General features: G+C 48.1%; 2 protein-coding genes across 7 annotated transcripts in view; both read left to right on the forward strand.

Moving 5' to 3' along the window:
- The window catches only part of eif4e2rs1 (eukaryotic translation initiation factor 4E family member 2 related sequence 1), a 3,924-nt gene extending 2,619 nt beyond the window's left edge, over positions 1-1,305 (forward strand). Inside the window, exons 5-7 of the mRNA XM_027032970.2 lie at positions 137-289; positions 796-932; positions 1,104-1,305. Coding sequence (XP_026888771.1) covers positions 137-289; positions 796-932; positions 1,104-1,143 — 330 coding nt within the window. The 3' untranslated portion in view covers positions 1,144-1,305. The remainder of the gene's footprint in view (positions 1-136; positions 290-795; positions 933-1,103) is intronic.
- Positions 1,306-2,104: 799 nt separating this feature from the next.
- On the forward strand, positions 2,105-15,555 carry cntrob (centrobin, centrosomal BRCA2 interacting protein). 6 transcript variants are annotated; one of them, XM_035521670.1, is made up of 21 exons: positions 2,105-2,207; positions 3,783-4,045; positions 4,150-4,384; positions 4,488-4,581; positions 4,645-4,717; positions 4,816-4,960; positions 5,399-5,515; positions 6,022-6,117; positions 8,854-8,952; positions 10,150-10,362; positions 10,499-10,624; positions 11,194-11,327; positions 11,597-11,722; positions 11,852-11,999; positions 12,129-12,237; positions 12,467-12,637; positions 13,305-13,765; positions 13,863-13,944; positions 14,234-14,453; positions 14,841-14,907; positions 15,323-15,555. In XM_035521670.1, exons 2-21 carry the CDS (start codon positions 3,789-3,791, stop codon positions 15,422-15,424), a joined length of 3,075 nt encoding a protein of 1,024 aa, XP_035377563.1. In that variant the 5' UTR covers positions 2,105-2,207; positions 3,783-3,788; the 3' UTR covers positions 15,425-15,555. The 6 variants fall into 6 exon arrangements, with proteins under 6 accessions (XP_035377563.1, XP_026888764.1, XP_026888768.1 ...); XM_027032963.2 differs by having other exon boundaries at positions 2,171-2,257; XM_027032967.2 differs by lacking the exon at positions 2,105-2,207 and adding an exon at positions 2,275-2,457 and having other exon boundaries at positions 12,557-12,637.
- The last annotated feature ends 1,953 nt before the right edge of the window (positions 15,556-17,508 follow it).

Consider the following 17,508-nt stretch of genomic DNA (forward strand, 5'->3'; position numbering starts at 1 on the left):
CTGAAACTGACCTCATGTCCGCACTTTAACACTCCGTAATCATTCACATGAGAGCAGCGTTAGCGTGTGCAGTGGTTTATGAATATTAGAATGACTGATTAACGATCTGGAAATGGCGTGTGTACGTGTGTGTCAGGACGAGGCTAATAAGAGTGGAGGGAAATGGATCATCCGTCTGCGTAAGGGTCTGGCCTCACGGTTCTGGGAGAACATCATACTAGCCATGCTGGGGGAGCAGTTCATGGTGGGGGAAGAGGTGTGTGGAGTGGTGGTGTCCATCCGCTTCCAGGTGGGTGTGTGTGTGGAGGGGAGAGGGGTGGTGTTCAAACTCAAGTTTGGTTTATTGGTCACATACATAGTCATGCACAGTATAACTCGCAGGGAAATGGTGGAGAGTGCTCTGTCCAAACTGAGGAAGAGAAAACAGGGGTGCATAGAGAAATATATATTCTATATATGTGAAATATATATATATATATATATATATATATATATATATGCAAGATAAATATATATATTCTATGTATGTACAATATATGTATATTATGATTATATACACAATGTACAATGTATATGGTTGTGTATATGTACACAATCTACAGAATGTACAGATCCATTTCGTATAATGTTGATGTGTGTTTGGAATGTTTCTTATAGTTTTGTGATTATTCAGAAATAAATTGTTAGGAGAGTTTTGGTAGTAATGCAGTTGTGTGTGTGTGTGTGTGTGTGTGTGTGTGTGTATGTATATGTGCGTGTGTGTGTGTGTGTGTGTGTGTGCTTTCTCTTTCTCAGGAAGACATTCTGTCCATTTGGAATAAAACAGCCAGTGATCAGGTGACAACGTCACGCATCAGAGACACACTGCGGCGTGTCCTCAACCTGCCGCCCAACACCATCATGGAGTATAAGACCCACAACGACAGTCTCAAGTACGACACACACACTCCGTCCCACTCAGCGTGTAGTCGTCCACTCATTGAGTATTTTGTTACTGTCCCAATGTAGAAACAATACACTCCTACGTATACTTCTCTAATCCATCTCTTTCTCTCCCTCACGCTTTTTCTCACTCTCTCTATCTGTTCATCTCTCTCTTTCAGGGATAATTCCAGCTTCCGCAACACTAAGATTACATTGTGATGGTGTGTGACTGTAACACACACTCCAGTTTCCTCAGCTATGGGCTCAAGTGCACACACACACACACACAAATGCCAGTTTTTCTTTGTGTAGGAGATCACTGGGAGAAACCCTGCCTCCAACATTCCACGCTTGTATAAACTCCGCCTTTTTAAAACATCATTCCAGCTGTTTGGTTTTTCTTTTTTATTTAACAAAAATAAATCTGTAGCTTATATAAAATATATATATATATATATATATATATATATATATATATATATATATATATATACGTGGTTTGATGTGCTTTTTTGTTTGTTGACTCAAATCTAAAATTTTCAACATATTTGGATCAATATCATGTGTGTGTCTGTGTTGATCCAGAGGTGCTCAATCACTTGTTCAGTGGCTACGAGGTGGAGAGTCACACACTCAGAGGTCCCACAAGGATCTGTTCTAGGGCTTCTGCTTTTGTTGTTATATATGCTACCTCCATTGTGACATTTCCATTTATCTGACACTTTTATCCAAAGCGAACACAACTTAAGTAATTGAGGGTTAAGGGTCTTGTTCAGGGTTGAAACTTGCCAGTTGTGAGACTTGAACTGGCAACATTCTGAGTACTAGTCAGGTACTTTAACCACTGAGACACTACTGCCCCTTATTTTGGTGTCCAGCCAGATGAGCACATAGAACCAACAGCTGCTAAGTGTTGCATGCCACCTATACAGAAAGCAGATCAATACTACCAGTTTACAAGCACTTCTGAGTTAACCTCATCAGCTACAGAGGTGGCCAAACCAGTGAGATGACCACTTCTGGCTCTCGTGTGTGTGTGTTCCCAAAAAGCTGCACTGAAGCTGTCCGAATTGGACGAGAATTTGCAGCCTGTTTAGGGACTGACGGTTGTTCCGCACACGCGGATGCGCTTTCACTTCCCTGTCCACGGTCTCGCGGTGCACGGCCGCTATTGATGACGTAAGCGAGTGGTCGTGCCGTTGATACGCGGTTGCTATGGCGCGGATGGAGTCGGGAAGTCGCGCGACCTGACGAAGCCCCGGCGACGTTAAACCGTCACAGAGGTAAACGTCAACCGGGCTGAGGAGCCTTGGGCCGTTAAACCGTCACAGAGGTAAACGTCAACCGGGCTGAGGAGCCTCGGGCCGTTAAACCGTCACAGAGGTAAACGTCAACCGGGCTGAGGAGCCTCGGGCCGTTAAACCGTCACAGAGGTAAACGTTAACCGGGCTGAGGAGCCTCGGGCCGTTAAACCGTCACAGAGGTAAACGTCAACCGGGCTGAGGAGCCTCGGGCCGTTAAACCGTCACAGAGGTAAACGTTAACCGGGCTGAGGAGCCTCGGGCCGTTCAGATGAGGTTAACCCGCGCTGATGAGGTTAACACTCCGAGCGTCCGTTGCCTCGCAAACGCGGTTATCTTAGCTCACATCCCTCACAACATAACGCGTTTCCGAACGAAGCCGCGCTAGCTAACCTGGATAACCTGGATAATCTAGCTAACCTGGATAACCTGGATAATCTAGATAACCTGGATAACCTAGCTAACCTGGATAATCTGGATAATCTAGCTAACCTGGATAACCTGCATAACCTGGATAATCTGGATAACCTAGCTAACCTGGATAATCTGGATAATCTAGCTAACCTGGATAACCTGCATAACCTAGCTAACTTGGATAACCTGCATAACCTGGATAATCTGGATAACCTAGCTAACACGCAGAGCCCTGGTGTTGAGAGGCCGGCTAGCTCGCCAGTTTACCTAACGCTAGCTGGCTAGCTAACCTAGTACTTAGAGTGGCTTAACCTACTGAAACCGATCTTAACTGGCTGGTTAGCTGGGGTATCTGAGGTAGGGTCGGGTAGGTTAGGTTATGTGGGTTATGTTAGGTTAGGTTAGGTTATGTGGGTTATGTTAGGTTAGGTTAGGTTATGTGGGTTATGTTAGGTAGGGTAGGGTCGGGTAGGCTGAGTAAACTACAGCTTGGGTAACTCGGTTAACTACAGAGTTTTATACCCGTCATCAACGTTTTGCTAACTTCATACGAATTAGTAAAGCGCCAGTCTTAAAGTTTATATAGTTAGCTGGCTAACTAGTTAACTAACTCGTCAAAAAATCTAGCTAGCAAATAATCTAGTAGTTAATATTTCGTGAGGGGAATATTCAGTACTTTGCGAAATCTTTGTAAGAGAATAATGATGATAAAGATGTTTAGTCTCGGTGTGAACATAATCGGCGCCAACAGTCAACGTAATAATGATTTTAATCTACTTTTGAATTAATTTCCAATATGACCGTTAAGCTTCTAGGACAATGACAATATAACTGTTTAAATACTTTTCCTCTCACAGTGTAAGCTGTCTGTAGAGTCATAACTCATTTCTGTCTCTTTCTCACAGTGTGAGATGTATGTAGAGCCATTATCACTCATTTTTGTCTCTTTCTCACAGTGATGTCTAGAGTCATAACTCATTTCTGTTTTTCTCAGTGTGAGATGTCTGTAGTCATAACTCATTTCTGTCTCTCACAGTGAGATGTCTGTAGAGTCATAACTCATTTCTGTCTCTCACAGTGAGATGTCTGTAGTCATAACTCATTTCTTTCTCATCATCACTCATTTCTGTCTCCTTCTCACAGTGTGAGATGTCTGAAGAGACAGCTGAAGACGTGCTGAGCGGCATTGATCCTTTACCCGCGTCCACCCCTCCTTCACCGTCTCTTGCTCCACGTCCTCCTGCTGTTCTTCCTCTTGGCTCTGCCTCCTTGCCCTCGCTAACACGCTCCTGGCCATCCTCCCCTCTCTCAGCCTCTCGGCAGGTCACTGCCCACCTCTACTCCTCACTCCAGCGCAGCAAAGAGCAGGAGGTCAAAGGTTATTCTGCGATCTCTGCTAAAGCCAGGTGAGTCCGCCGTGTAAGTACCTGTGTGGGTCTTCTGCTGCACTTGTGTGCTCTGCCCACCAGCTTACCAGAGACACTCTGTCTGTCTGTCTTTCTGTCTATAGGCAGGTATCCTTTAAGCTCTCCTCTCCTGAACTCTGTTCGGTTGTTATGCCAACAGCCACCCGCTCTCTGAGCTCTGATAGGCTGAATGAGTCACAAGAGGCGGATTTTAGTCTGGATGCCTTTTCCTCCCACGGCATAGTGGGAGTGCAGGAGGCAGGGTCAGAGGCGGAGCTAATGACAGAAGACATGGACGTGAACTTGCAAAGCAGTGTGAGCAACAGCGCTAAACTCTCGGTAACTTATTAACACGGCACTGTGGGACATGTTAGTGTGCAACACACGGCACTGTGGGACACGTTAGCGTGCAACACACGGCACTGTGTGTGTGTGTGTGTAGCAGGGAAGGTGGCACATTGACGAGATGCAGAATGTGAGGAGTCATTTACAGACAATGATGAACACAGCAGCAAGAATCACTGAGGAGACAGATGGTGAGTACGCACACGCACACAAACACGCACACACCTGACCCCTGACCTTGTTCCATCTTGCAGAGCTCTTGGAGCCAGTATACCAGCATTCTCAGGACGACTCGCATGAGAGTGACAACACATCACACCTGCTCAGGTACACACCACACACATGCTCATGTACAAGACACACATGCACTCAAATGAAACTATTTCCTTATCAGGACATTCCCCCTCCCACACTCTGCTCCTTAGTGCGTCTGTCTCTCTGGGAGGAATAGAGGACTTGTTTCCACGGTATTCCCGTCTCCGTGCTGATGTTAGTCCCGCCTCCCTTCACTCCCTCTCAGAGCTGCAGGTGACCAGAGAAAGTCTGGAGAGAGAGAGGGCCAGACGGAAGGTAACACACACACACACACACACACACACAGGTTAGCCAGCAAGCAGAACACGTTTGTTAGGATTGTGTGTGTGTGTATGTGGTGTCCGGTGTCGTGGTCAGGTCAGGGAGACCGTAGGTGGACGTAGGGTCAAGGTTGAGTATTGAGGGTTAGGATTAGAGTTCAGTATCAAGCGTTAGGGCTGAGTAAAGAGGGTTAGGGTTAGGCATGAGTATCGAGGGTTAGGGCTGAGTATCGAGGCCTTTTCCCAACCCTTGCACTGTGGGTTCAGTACGTGTATGTGCGGTTTTAGGTCCAGAAACAGGCCAGACAACTGATGTCTCGTTCTGACACTCTTGGTCTGGAGTTCTTTGACACACTGCTATTGTGTGAGCAGCCTTGTCTGGTCTTCTCTCTCTCCCCCCCCCTACTCCCTCTGTGCTGCCCTCTGGTGGTAGCACGCGGAGCAGCAGGTGCTGGCTCTCCAGAATAAAGCTTTAACCTTACAGCAGCAGCTCAACCTGGCTGTGTCGGCCGACCGCAAGAAGGACATCATGATCGAGCAGCTGGACAAGGTCCACACACACACACACGCATGTACACACTGGTCAAAAAGGGTCAGCTAAATGCCGTGAATGTAAATACATGCGCATATACACATATACACGCATATATACACACATGCATATACACATATACACGCATATATACACATATACATGCACATATACACACACGCGCATATACACATACACGCATATATACACACGCATATATGCATATATATACACGCGCATATATACACGCGTACACGCATGCGCATATACACGCGCACACGTACATGCACACATATGCAAATGCACGCACACACACACACGCATGTACACACACATGCATATACATACATACACGCACACACACGTGCCTACATGCACACGCGTGTACACACGTATAGATACACGTGCATACACACGCATGCGCGCACATACACACATGTGCGCGCATACACACATGCGTGCACAGGCACACAACCATATGTGCGTTCACACACACAGCCATCACATGTAAGTCTTTGCCCCAGACGCTGGAGAAGGTGGTGGAGGGATGGAGGAAACATGAGAAGGAGAAGAGTGAGGGAGTCAGACGACTGCAGGAGGAGAAGGAGACTGCAGAGAGGGTAACACACACCCTAACCCTAACACACACCCTCCCCCTAACCCTAACACACACCCTAACACACACACTCCCCCTAACCCTAACACACACCCTAACCCTAACACACACCCTAACCCTAACACACACCCTCCCCCTAACCCTAACCCTAACACACACACTCCCCCTAACCCTAACCCTAACACACACACTCCCCCTAACCCTAACCCTAACCCTAACCCTAACACACACACTCCCCCTAACCCTAACCCTAACACACACCCTCCCCCTAACCCTAACCCTAACACACACACTCCCCCTAACCCTAACACACACCCTAACACACACCCTAACCCTAACACACACCCTCCCCCTAACCCTAACCCTAACACACACCCTAACACACACACTCCCCCTAACCCTAACACACACCCTCCCCCTAACCCTAACCCTAACACACACACTCCCCCTAACCCTAACCCTAACCCTAACCCTAACCCTAACACACACACTCCCCCTAACCCTAACCCTAACACACACCCTCCCCCTAACCCTAACCCTAACACACACCCTCCCCCTAACCCTAACCCTAACACACACACTCCCCCTAACCCTAACACACACCCTAACACACACCCTAACACACACCCTCCCCCTAACCCTAACCCTAACACACACCCTAACACACACACTCCCCCTAACCCTAACACACACCCTAACCCTAACCCTAACACACACCCTAACACACACACTCCCCCTAACCCTAACACACACCCTAACCCTAACACACACCCTAACCCAACCCTAACCCTAACACACACACACACTAACCCTAACCCTAACACACACACTAACCCTAACCCTAACCCACACACTAACCCTAACCCTAACACCCTAACCCTAACACACACACACCCTAACCCTAACACACACACACACACTATCCCTAACCCTAACCCACACACACTAACCCTAACACACACACACCCACACACCCTAACCCACACACTAGCCCTAACCCACACACTAACCCTAACCCTAACCCACAGACACACTAACCCTACCCCTAACACACACACACTACCCCTAACCCACACACACACTACCCCTAACCCACACACACACTACCCCTAACCCACACACACACTAACCCTAACCCACACACTAACCCTAACCCCTAACCCACACACTAACCCTAACCCCTAACCCACACTAACCCTAACCCACACACACTAACCCTAACACACACAGACTAACCCTAACACACACAGACACTAACCCTAACCCCTAACCCACACACTACCCCTAACCCACACACTACCCCTAACCCACACACTACCCCTAACCCACACACTACCCCTAACCCTAACCCACACACACACTAACCCTAACCCACACACACACACACACTAACCCTAACACACACACTACCCCTAACCCTAACCCTAACACACACACTAACCCTAACACACACACTAACCCTAACACACACACTAACCCTAACACACACACTAACCCTAACACACACACTAACCCTAACCCACACACACTAACCCTAACCCCTAACACACAGACTAACCCTAACACACAGACACTAACCCTAACCCCTAACCCACACACTACCCCTAACCCACACACTACCCCTAACCCTAACCCACACACACACTAACCCTAACCCACACACACTAACCCCTAACCCCCCCACACACACTAACCCTAACCCACACACACTAACCCTAACCCTGACACACACACTAACCCTAACCCTGACACACACACTAACCCTCACACACTAACCCTAACACACACACACACACACACACACACACACACACACACACTAACCCTAACCCCTAACCCTAACACACACAAACACTAACCCTTAACCCTAACCCTAACCCCCACACACACACACCCTAACCCTAACCCCCCCACACACCCTAACCCTAACCCCCCCACACACACAAACCCTAACCCCCCCACACACACAAACCCTAACCCTAACACACACACAGACTAACCCTAACCCACACACCCTAACCCTAACACACACACACACACACACACACACACACACACACACACACACTAACCCTAAACCTAACACAGACACTAACCCCTAACCCCCACACTAACACTAACCCTTACCCCTAACCCTAACCCTAACACACAGACTAACCCTAACCCCTAACCCTAACCCTAACACACAGACTAACCCTAACCCTAACACACAGACTAACCCTAACCTTAACCCACACACACTAACCCTAACCCACACACCCTAACCCTAACACACACACACACACACACACACACACACACACACACACACACACACAAACCCTAAACCTAACACAGACACTAACCCCTAACCCTAACACACACACTAACACTAACCCTTACCCCTAACCCTAACCCCCCCCACACACACACACTAACCCTAACCCACACACACCCTAACCCCTAATCCCCACACACACTAACCCTAACCCCTAACCCACACACACACACTAACCCTAACACACACACAGACTAACCCTAACCCTAACACACAGACTAACCCTAACCCTAACCCACACACATACACACACACTAACCCTAAACCTAACACAGACACTAACCCTAACCCCTAACCCACACACACACAAACCCTAACCCTAACCCACACACACACTCTCTCACACACACACACACCTGTGATCTTGATAAATGATAAGCATAATATCAGAGCGTTCATTTTCCTGTTCGTGTGTGTGTTTAGGCCCTGGCGTGCTTTGAGAAGAGTCTGTCAGACGCAGCAGAAACTCTGGACAAAGAACAAAAACACAACGAAGAGCTACAAAATACCAACAGTCAGCTGGTACACACACATACACACACACACACACACACATACAGTGCGTGGCCAAAAAAAGGTCACCACCTGGATTTAACTAAGCAAATGGGTAAGAGCCTCCGATTGGATAATTATTGCATGGGTGATTGTTTCAGCTGGCAACAAGTTATTTAACCCTAACTGATGCAGTGAGTAGCTTCTCATTTGTTAAACAACCATGTCGAAAGACACATCCTGTGGTCGTGGAAAAGATGTTAATCTGTTTCAGAAAGGTCAAATTATTGCCATGCAACAAGCAGAGAAAACATCTAAGGAGATTGCTGGAACTACTAAAATCGGGTTAAGAACTGTCCAACGCATTATTAAAAAGTGGAAGGACAGTGGAGAAACATCATCTTCTAGGAAGGAATGTGGTCAGAAAAAAATCTTGAATGATTGTGATCGGCAATCACTTAAACGTGTGGTGACATCAAATCGTAGAAAAACAACAGCAGAACTCAGGGATGTTTAATAGTGAAAGTAAGAGCATTTCCACACACACAATGTGAAGGGAATTCAAGGGATTGGGACTAAACAGCTGTGTAGCCTTAAGAAAACCACTTTTCAGTGAGGCTAACCAGCGAAAAATGGCTTCAGTTTGTTAGGGAGCATAAAGATTGGACTCTGGAGCAATGGAAGAAGGTCACGTGGTCTGATGAGTCCAGATTTACCCTGTTCCAGAGTGATGTGCGCATCAGGGTAAGAAGAGAGGCAGCTGAAGTGACGCACCCATCATGCCTAGTGCCTACCGTACAAGCCTGTGGGGCAGTGCTATGATCTGGGGTTGCTGCAGTTGGTCAGGTTTAGGTTCAGCAACATTATGTGCCAAAAGAATGAGGTCAGCTGACTACCTGAATATACTGAACGACCAGGTTATTCCATCAATGGATTTTTTCTTCCCTGATGGCACGGGCATATTCCAAGATGACAATGCCAGGATTCATCAGGCTCAAATTGTGAAAGAGTGGTTCAGGTTGCGTGAGACATCATTTTCACACATGGATTGGCCACCACAGAGTCCAGACCTGAACCCCATTGAGAATCTTTGGGATGTGCTGGAGAAGATTTTGCGCAGTGGTCCAACTCTCCCATCATCAGTACAAGATCTTGGGGAAAATTAATGCAACTCTGGACAGAAATAAATGTGACATTGCAGAAGCTTGTGTGTGTGTGTGTTGTCAGGAGAGGGAGCTGGCTGAGCTGCGTGTGTGTGTGGAGGAACTCCAGCATCAGCGCCAGCAGCTACGCAGTGAGACTGAGAAACAGAGGACTGAAGTGGGGACGCTCCAAATCCACACCCAGGCTTTACAGGGCCAGCTTGAGCAGGCCACACACACACACACACACCTGCAACAGGATATCTCACTACTGACACAGCAGCTAGAGAGAGAGAGGGTGAGTGTTTCACTCACACACACACACACACACACGTGTGAGTAGATAGATCATGGCAGCAAGCTTCATTTTGAGAATTATGGAGACTTCTGTGTGCCTGATGTAGAATCCAAAGTTGTAATAGCTGTGTGTGTAGGAGCGAGTGGGCCAGGAGGTGCAGCTGCGTGAGGAAGGCCAGTCTAGACTTCAACAGTTACAACAGGACCTGGATGAGACCAGGAGAGAGAGAGACACAGCCAGGGTGGATCGAGCCTTGGACCAGGTCTATCTCACGCGCACGCACACACACAGTTTCTCTCCAACCAGTTTTGTTTAGAGTGGTTTTGTTTACAGTGGCTCCGATTGTACAGGTGGTGTCTATAGTGGTGATGTTCGTACGGGGGGTGTTTATAGTGGTGATGTTCGTACGGGGGGTGTTGGCAGTGTTCGTACGGGGGGGTGTTGGCAGTGGCAGTGTTCGTACGGGGGGGTGTTGGCAGTGGCAGTGTTCGTACGGGGTGGTTACAGTGGCAGTGTTCGTACGGGGTGGTTACAGTGGCAGTGTTCGTACGGGGTGGTTACAGTGGCAGTGTTCGTACGGGGTGGTTACAGTGGCAGTGTTCGTACGGGGTGGTTACAGTGGCAGTGTTCGTACGGGGGGTGGTTACAGTGGCAGTGTTCGTACGGGGTGGTTACAGTGGCAGTGTTCGTATGGGGGGTGGTTACAGTGGCAGTGTTCGTATGGGGGGTGGTTACAGTGGCGGTGTTCATGTGGGTGTTGTTTATAGGGGTGGTGCTTGTACAGGTGGTGTTTGTATGGGTGGTGTTTATGGTGGCTCTGTTGTGTATCAGGCCCGTTTTGAAGCGCAGTGCTCTCAGAGGGAGGTGGAGCTCAGACTGTCTGTAGAGCAGCAGGTCACAGAGAGACTCGCACACATTCAACAGGAAAACAGCACAGCAACAGCCAAGATACGGGAACAGCACAGGTACGTACATACACACACACACACACACACCCCCTATAGGAAAACAGCACAGCAATAGCCAAGATACGGGAACAGCACAAATACGTACGTACACACACACACACACCCACACATACCCACACCCCCAACAGGAAAACAGCACAGCAACAGTGTAATGTGTTTATTGTATTTCTACAAATGCAAATGTTTCTTTTTTATTTCTACAAACGCTAATACGTTTTATTTGTTTGTTGTTGTCTGTGTGTGTGCGCCTGTGTGTGTGTTTACAGGAAGCAGTTGTTGGACCTGAGAGAACATCATGAGCGTGAACTATCAACGCAGGTGGAGGAATTCAGAGCACAATTACAGGAGAGAGAGGAGAGACTACACCAGCTCACCCTGCACTGCGATCACAAGTACGTTACACACCAGCTCACCCTGTGCTTACACACTAAGGGTCTGGTCACATCACACCTACAGCAAGAAATACATACAGCGTCAATAAGAGCTCCTAGTGTAACATCTCTAACTCTGTGTGTGTGTAGGATTGCGGAAATGCAAGAGCAATTGGTTTCCATGGAAACCAGTAAGAGAAGGCTGGAGATGCAGAGGGAAGAGTTGGTGTCCCGCCTACAGGGAATGATGCGCACCCATTGGACAGAGGCTCTGAGGTTGCTGACCAATCCAGAGCAGGTGTCCGAGATTTAGCAAATTTGATTCTGTTAGAGTGTAGACAGTCATGTGTAAAGATCAATAGTACAGTACTTGAAGAGATCTGTGTGTGTGTGTGTGTGTGTGTGTGTGTGTGTGTGTGTGTGTTAGGCTGTAGAGACACCCCCCTCCCTGTCCCTGTATGGTACAATAAGATGTCCCTCCCTCCCTGAGGCTGAAGACACCAGCAGTTCTGGGACAGTAACCACAGTCACTCCAGGTACAGTATCACTAGTAATAATAATAACTACAATGGTACCATCACTACTACTACCAATAATAATAACAGTAACTACAACAGTTAAAATTAATACTACATTATTATTCTCTCGCTCTCTCGCTCTGTCCCTCCACCCCACCCCCGCTGTCTCGCTCACCCCTCTGTTGTCTCTGTCCGTCTGTCTGTCCGTCTGTCTGTCCGTCTGTCTGTCCGTCTGTCTGTCTCTCAGCTGCTCCCCAGGCTGTGGTTTTGCACATGTGCAGAGACAGACAGCATGGGGCAGTGGGGCAGACAGACAGGAGGCCTGACGCACACACAGGAGACTCTGACTTTGGCCTCTTAAATCACAGTCATTCATTCAGTCCCCTGGAGCCTGTGCTGGATGACACTAATCTCACAGGTACACACACACACATACACTGCCTGGCCAAAAAAAGGTCACCACCTGGATTTAACTAAGCAAATGAGTAAGAGCGTCCCATTGGATAATTATTGCATGGGTGATTGTTTCAGCTGGCAACAAGTTATTTAACCCTAACTGATGCAGTGAGTAGCTTCTCATTTGTTAACCATGAGGTCAGCTGACTACCTGAATATACTGAACGACCAGGTTATTCCATCAATGGATTTTTTCTTCCCTGATGGCACGGGCATATTCCAAGATGACAATGCCAGGATTCATCGGGCTCAAATTGTGAAAGAGTGGTTCAGGTTGCGTGAGACATCATTTTCACACATGGATTGGCCACCACAGAGTCCAGACCTGAACCCCATTGAGAATCTTTGGGATGTGCTGGAGAAGACTTTGTGCAGTGGTCCAACTCTCCCATCATCAGTACAAGGTGTTGGGGAAAATTAATGCAACTCTGGACAGAAATAAATGTTGACATTACAGAAGTTTGTGGAAACAATGCCACTGTATACACGTAGACATACATGCATGCACACGCACACACACACACGCATGCACACACACACTTATATATGCGCACATATACACATAGACTCTATATTGTGTGTGTGTGTGTGTGTGTGTGTGTGTGTGTATTGTATGGGTGGTTTTCGAGCTCTAGGCGTTGGTGATTTAAGCTCTCTCTGGGACAAGCCTCTGGAAGTAGTAAAACAGCCCCTGGAGAGAGAGAAAGAAGGAGAGATTACGCCTACCAGAGTGAGAGTATGTGCTGAGACGCTGAACCCGATCCCAAGTCATCATAGGCAGGATTCATATTCTCATGTGAACCAGATCGGGAGTCATGTGGAACAGACACGTGTGAACAGACATATGAATCAGAATCCAATTCCTGCTTTCAATGTGAACCACATGCACTCGAAAAATCAGAGCAGTAGCTTAGAGAAGGGGGTGGGAAAATATGACATATCTGTAGAGAAGCACAGCACTACTGGAGAACAAGCTCCGCCCATAAAAGATCAGTCCCTATCAATCAAAGAAAGGACCCTCCCTGCTATGATGAGTCTCCCAGCTCTACATGAAGACAGACAGAGTGAGCTCCAGTATTACATATCAAAGGTATGGACCACACACACATTTCCAGCTTTGTAGTACTGTCTAAGAATTTACTGTTTGTTCAGAAAGCATTTCCCTCACACACGTGCACACCTTCCAGCTGTTGGATCGTTCTCCTGGAGAGCCTCTGAAGGACCAGTCTACACATGAGAGCAATCCAGACCTTCACATGCTCAGTCCAGGTGGGTGTGTGTGTTTTCCTCCTGGGTTCACTTGGGGTTAATCGTGCGTTTACAGGAGAGTTCAGACCCGTGGTTGACACTGAGCAGCTGTGCTAGCAGTGTTCACTGTGAAGGAGATGAAGAACCTTCCACAAAGACCTTCACCAGTGCAATACTAGTCAGGCACCTGAGCATCTCTCCATGCATGAGACCATGATCCACTGGTTTGGTGAAACATGACCGCCACAACCTGAATGTTGGAAACCTCCAACAGAACGCCATGCCTGTGTGTGTGTGTGTCTGTTTGCAGGTGTGGCTTATGAGTGTGTACCCAGTGTGCCGGGGGAGTTGACGTCACTCCCCACACACCATCAAGCTCGCTCTGACACCGTGAGCACTGGTTCCCCCCTCGGTTGTCCAAGAGACCCTCAGTTGGAGCAGCTCACTAACCTCCTCCGCCTGGCCTTGCCTTCTGCCACCACCACCCACACCACTCAGCAACTACAGCACCTCCTCTCTGGCCTCCTCAGGTCTGTGTTTGGGGTTTGGGTGTCTGTGGGTGGGTGTGGGTGGCATATGGGTGTCTGAGGGTGAGTGTCGGTTTCTGGTCTTAACCTACACCCCTTCAACCGCACCCGGAGCAGTCCCCCAGGGGGTTGTGGTGTCTGATATGCTGTGGCGTGGTAAAGTTGATTTATGTCTGTAAAGTGTCCTTGAGTTTGAGAAAGGCATTATATAAATAGAACTACTACTACTAATAATAATAATAATGAGAATAGTGATAACTAATAATGATATTATTACCATCATTTTCAATCTGTTACACAATATTGTTTATTGTTTGTGTTTAATTCCTGCACATTTTTCTAAATATTATTCATGTTTCTGACTGTGTGTGGGTGTGGGTGTGTGACCAGGTCAGGGGAACCCTGCTCTGATACGGTCCACCTGGATCACAAACAAATGCAGCATGAAAAAAAAGAGGTAACACACACACACGTGCACGCACACACACGTCACACACAAATGTCTCCCTCACACACCAAGCGTGTTTGCTCATTAACTGTGGAGATCTATAGTTGTCATCTATAGATCTATAGTTTCTGTCTGTTTAATCTGGGAGGGGCTCGGGTCTGTAATCCTCTCCAGATGGAATCCTGGACAGGTGTTGATGAACTAATCCATACATGACAAACATGTCCTTCTCAGCTTCCAGTCTGACAGAGTTCTATTCTGACTGCAGTGCCAGACTACAGGGCTACTGAACTGACTGGATTTCCCAAAGCCTTAAACTACTGAACGTACAGGTTCAGTACTGACTGAACTTCACAACATTTAGTGCAGAAATGTGTGTGTGTGTGTGTGTGTGTGTGTGTGTGTGTGTGTGACTACTCCTCAGTGTCAGGCTCCGCCGCGTCCCACACAAAGCACAACCTCACGAAGGCAACGCAGTGGACCCCAAGGTCAGCGGCCAGGGTCAAAGGTCAACGTGTGGAGATGAGGGGATGGGTGGTGTGTATGTACAGCATGCATACTGAATGTACTTTTTAAAGGCTTCTGAAGACTTGTTTACCCCTAATGTATTACATTAGATTTTTTAAAAATAAATAAAATAAATCCACTTTGTCTTAATCTGAGGTTTCTGAAAATGAGTTTGTTACCGTTTGTGTCAGTTGGTGTCAGTGGGCAGGTTTAATGCAATCTGGCGTTTCGTGTTCAGGGACTTGGAGCTGTGTAACTGAACACGTTGGGTTGGTGGTGCTGAACCCTGTTCAGGTGAACAGTGAGAGGAGTTCCAGTAGCATCCTGAAGGAGGCGCTGCAGAGCAGGAAACCTGTAGGCCAATAACGTCTGAATCATAAGTCTCAGACTTGGTTCTAACTCCTGGATGCTTTTGTCGATTTTCAGGAAATGTAAAAAAATTAACCAGCAGGGGACAATTTTGTCAAATTGGACTTTAATCTAGAATAGTACAGAACAATGAGATTTGGTACAGAAATCAAAGTCTGTCATATACATAGTTCTGCACACTAATGTGGGAGGTGTGGCCAGAAGAGGGCAGTGTGGACACTTATCATAGACTCATTAATCTGCCCAATTATTGAACATGCAGGGACTGTAAAATATGAACACTCAGCTGTCATCACTAGACTCGCTAAGAGAGGTAACGTCCTCGCTCACTAGACTCGCTAAGAGAGGTAACGTGCTCGCTCACTAGACTCGCTAAGAGAGGTAGCGTCCTCGCTCACTAGACTCGCCAAGAGAGGTAACGTCCTCACGCTCTCTAGACTCGCCAAGAGAGGTAACGTCCTCACGCTCTCTAGACTCGCCAAGAGAGGTAACGTCCTCACGCTCTCTAGACTCGCCAAGAGAGGTAACGTCCTCACGCTCTCTAGACTCGCCAAGAGAGGTAACGTCCTCACGCTCTCTAGACTCGCCAAGAGAGGTAACGTCCTCACGCTCTCTAGACTCGCCAAGAGAGGTAACGTCCTCACGCTCTCTAGACTCGCCAAGAGAGGTAACGTCCTCACGCTCTCTAGACTCGCCAAGAGAGGTAACGTCCTCACGCTCTCTAGACTCGCCAAGAGAGGTAACGTCCTCACGCTCTCTAGACTCGCCAAGAGAGGTAACGTCCTCACGCTCTCTAGACTCGCCAAGAGAGGTAACGTCCTCACGCTCTCTAGACTCGCCAAGAGAGGTAACGTCCTCACGCTCTCTAGACTCGCCAAGAGAGGTAACGTCCTCACGCTCTCTAGACTCGCCAAGAGAGGTAACGTCCTCACGCTCTCTAGACTCGCCAAGAGAGGTAACGTCCTCACGCTCTCTAGACTCGCCAAGAGAGGTAACGTCCTCACGCTCTCTAGACTCGCCAAGAGAGGTAACGTCCTCACGCTCTCTAGACTCGCCAAGAGAGGTAACGTCCTCACGCTCTCTAGACTCGCCAAGAGAGGTAACGTCCTCACGCTCTCTAGACTCGCCAAGAGAGGTAACGTCCTCACGCTCTCTAGACTCGCCAAGAGAGGTAACGTCCTCACGCTCTCTAGACTCGCCAAGAGAGGTAACGTCCTCACGCTCTCTAGACTCGCCAAGAGAGGTAACGTCCTCACGCTCTCTAGACTCGCCAAGAGAGGTAACGTCCTCACGCTCTCTAGACTCGCCAAGAGAGGTAACGTCCTCACGCTCTCTAGACTCGCCAAGAGAGGTAACGTCCTCACGCTCTCTAGACTCGCCAAGAGAGGTAACGTCCTCACGCTCTCTAGACTCGCCAAGAGAGGTAACGTCCTCACGCTCTCTAGACTCGCCAAGAGAGGTAACGTCCTCACGCTCTCTAGACTCGCCAAGAGAGGTAACGTCCTCACGCTCTCTAGACTCGCCAAGAGAGGTAGCGTCCTCGCTCACTAGACTCGCCAAGAGAGGTAGCGTCCTCGCTCACTAGACTCGCCAAGAGAGGTAGCGTCCTCACGCTCTCTATACTCGCCAAGAGAGGTAACGTCCTCACGCTCTCTATACTCGCCAAGAGAGGTAACGTCCTCACGCTCTCTAGACTCGCCAAGAGAGGTAGCGTCCTCACGCTCTCTAGACTCG

The sequence above is a fragment of the Electrophorus electricus genome, chromosome 22 (assembly GCF_013358815.1).
Source record: "Electrophorus electricus isolate fEleEle1 chromosome 22, fEleEle1.pri, whole genome shotgun sequence".
NCBI lineage: Eukaryota > Metazoa > Chordata > Actinopteri > Gymnotiformes > Gymnotidae > Electrophorus > Electrophorus electricus.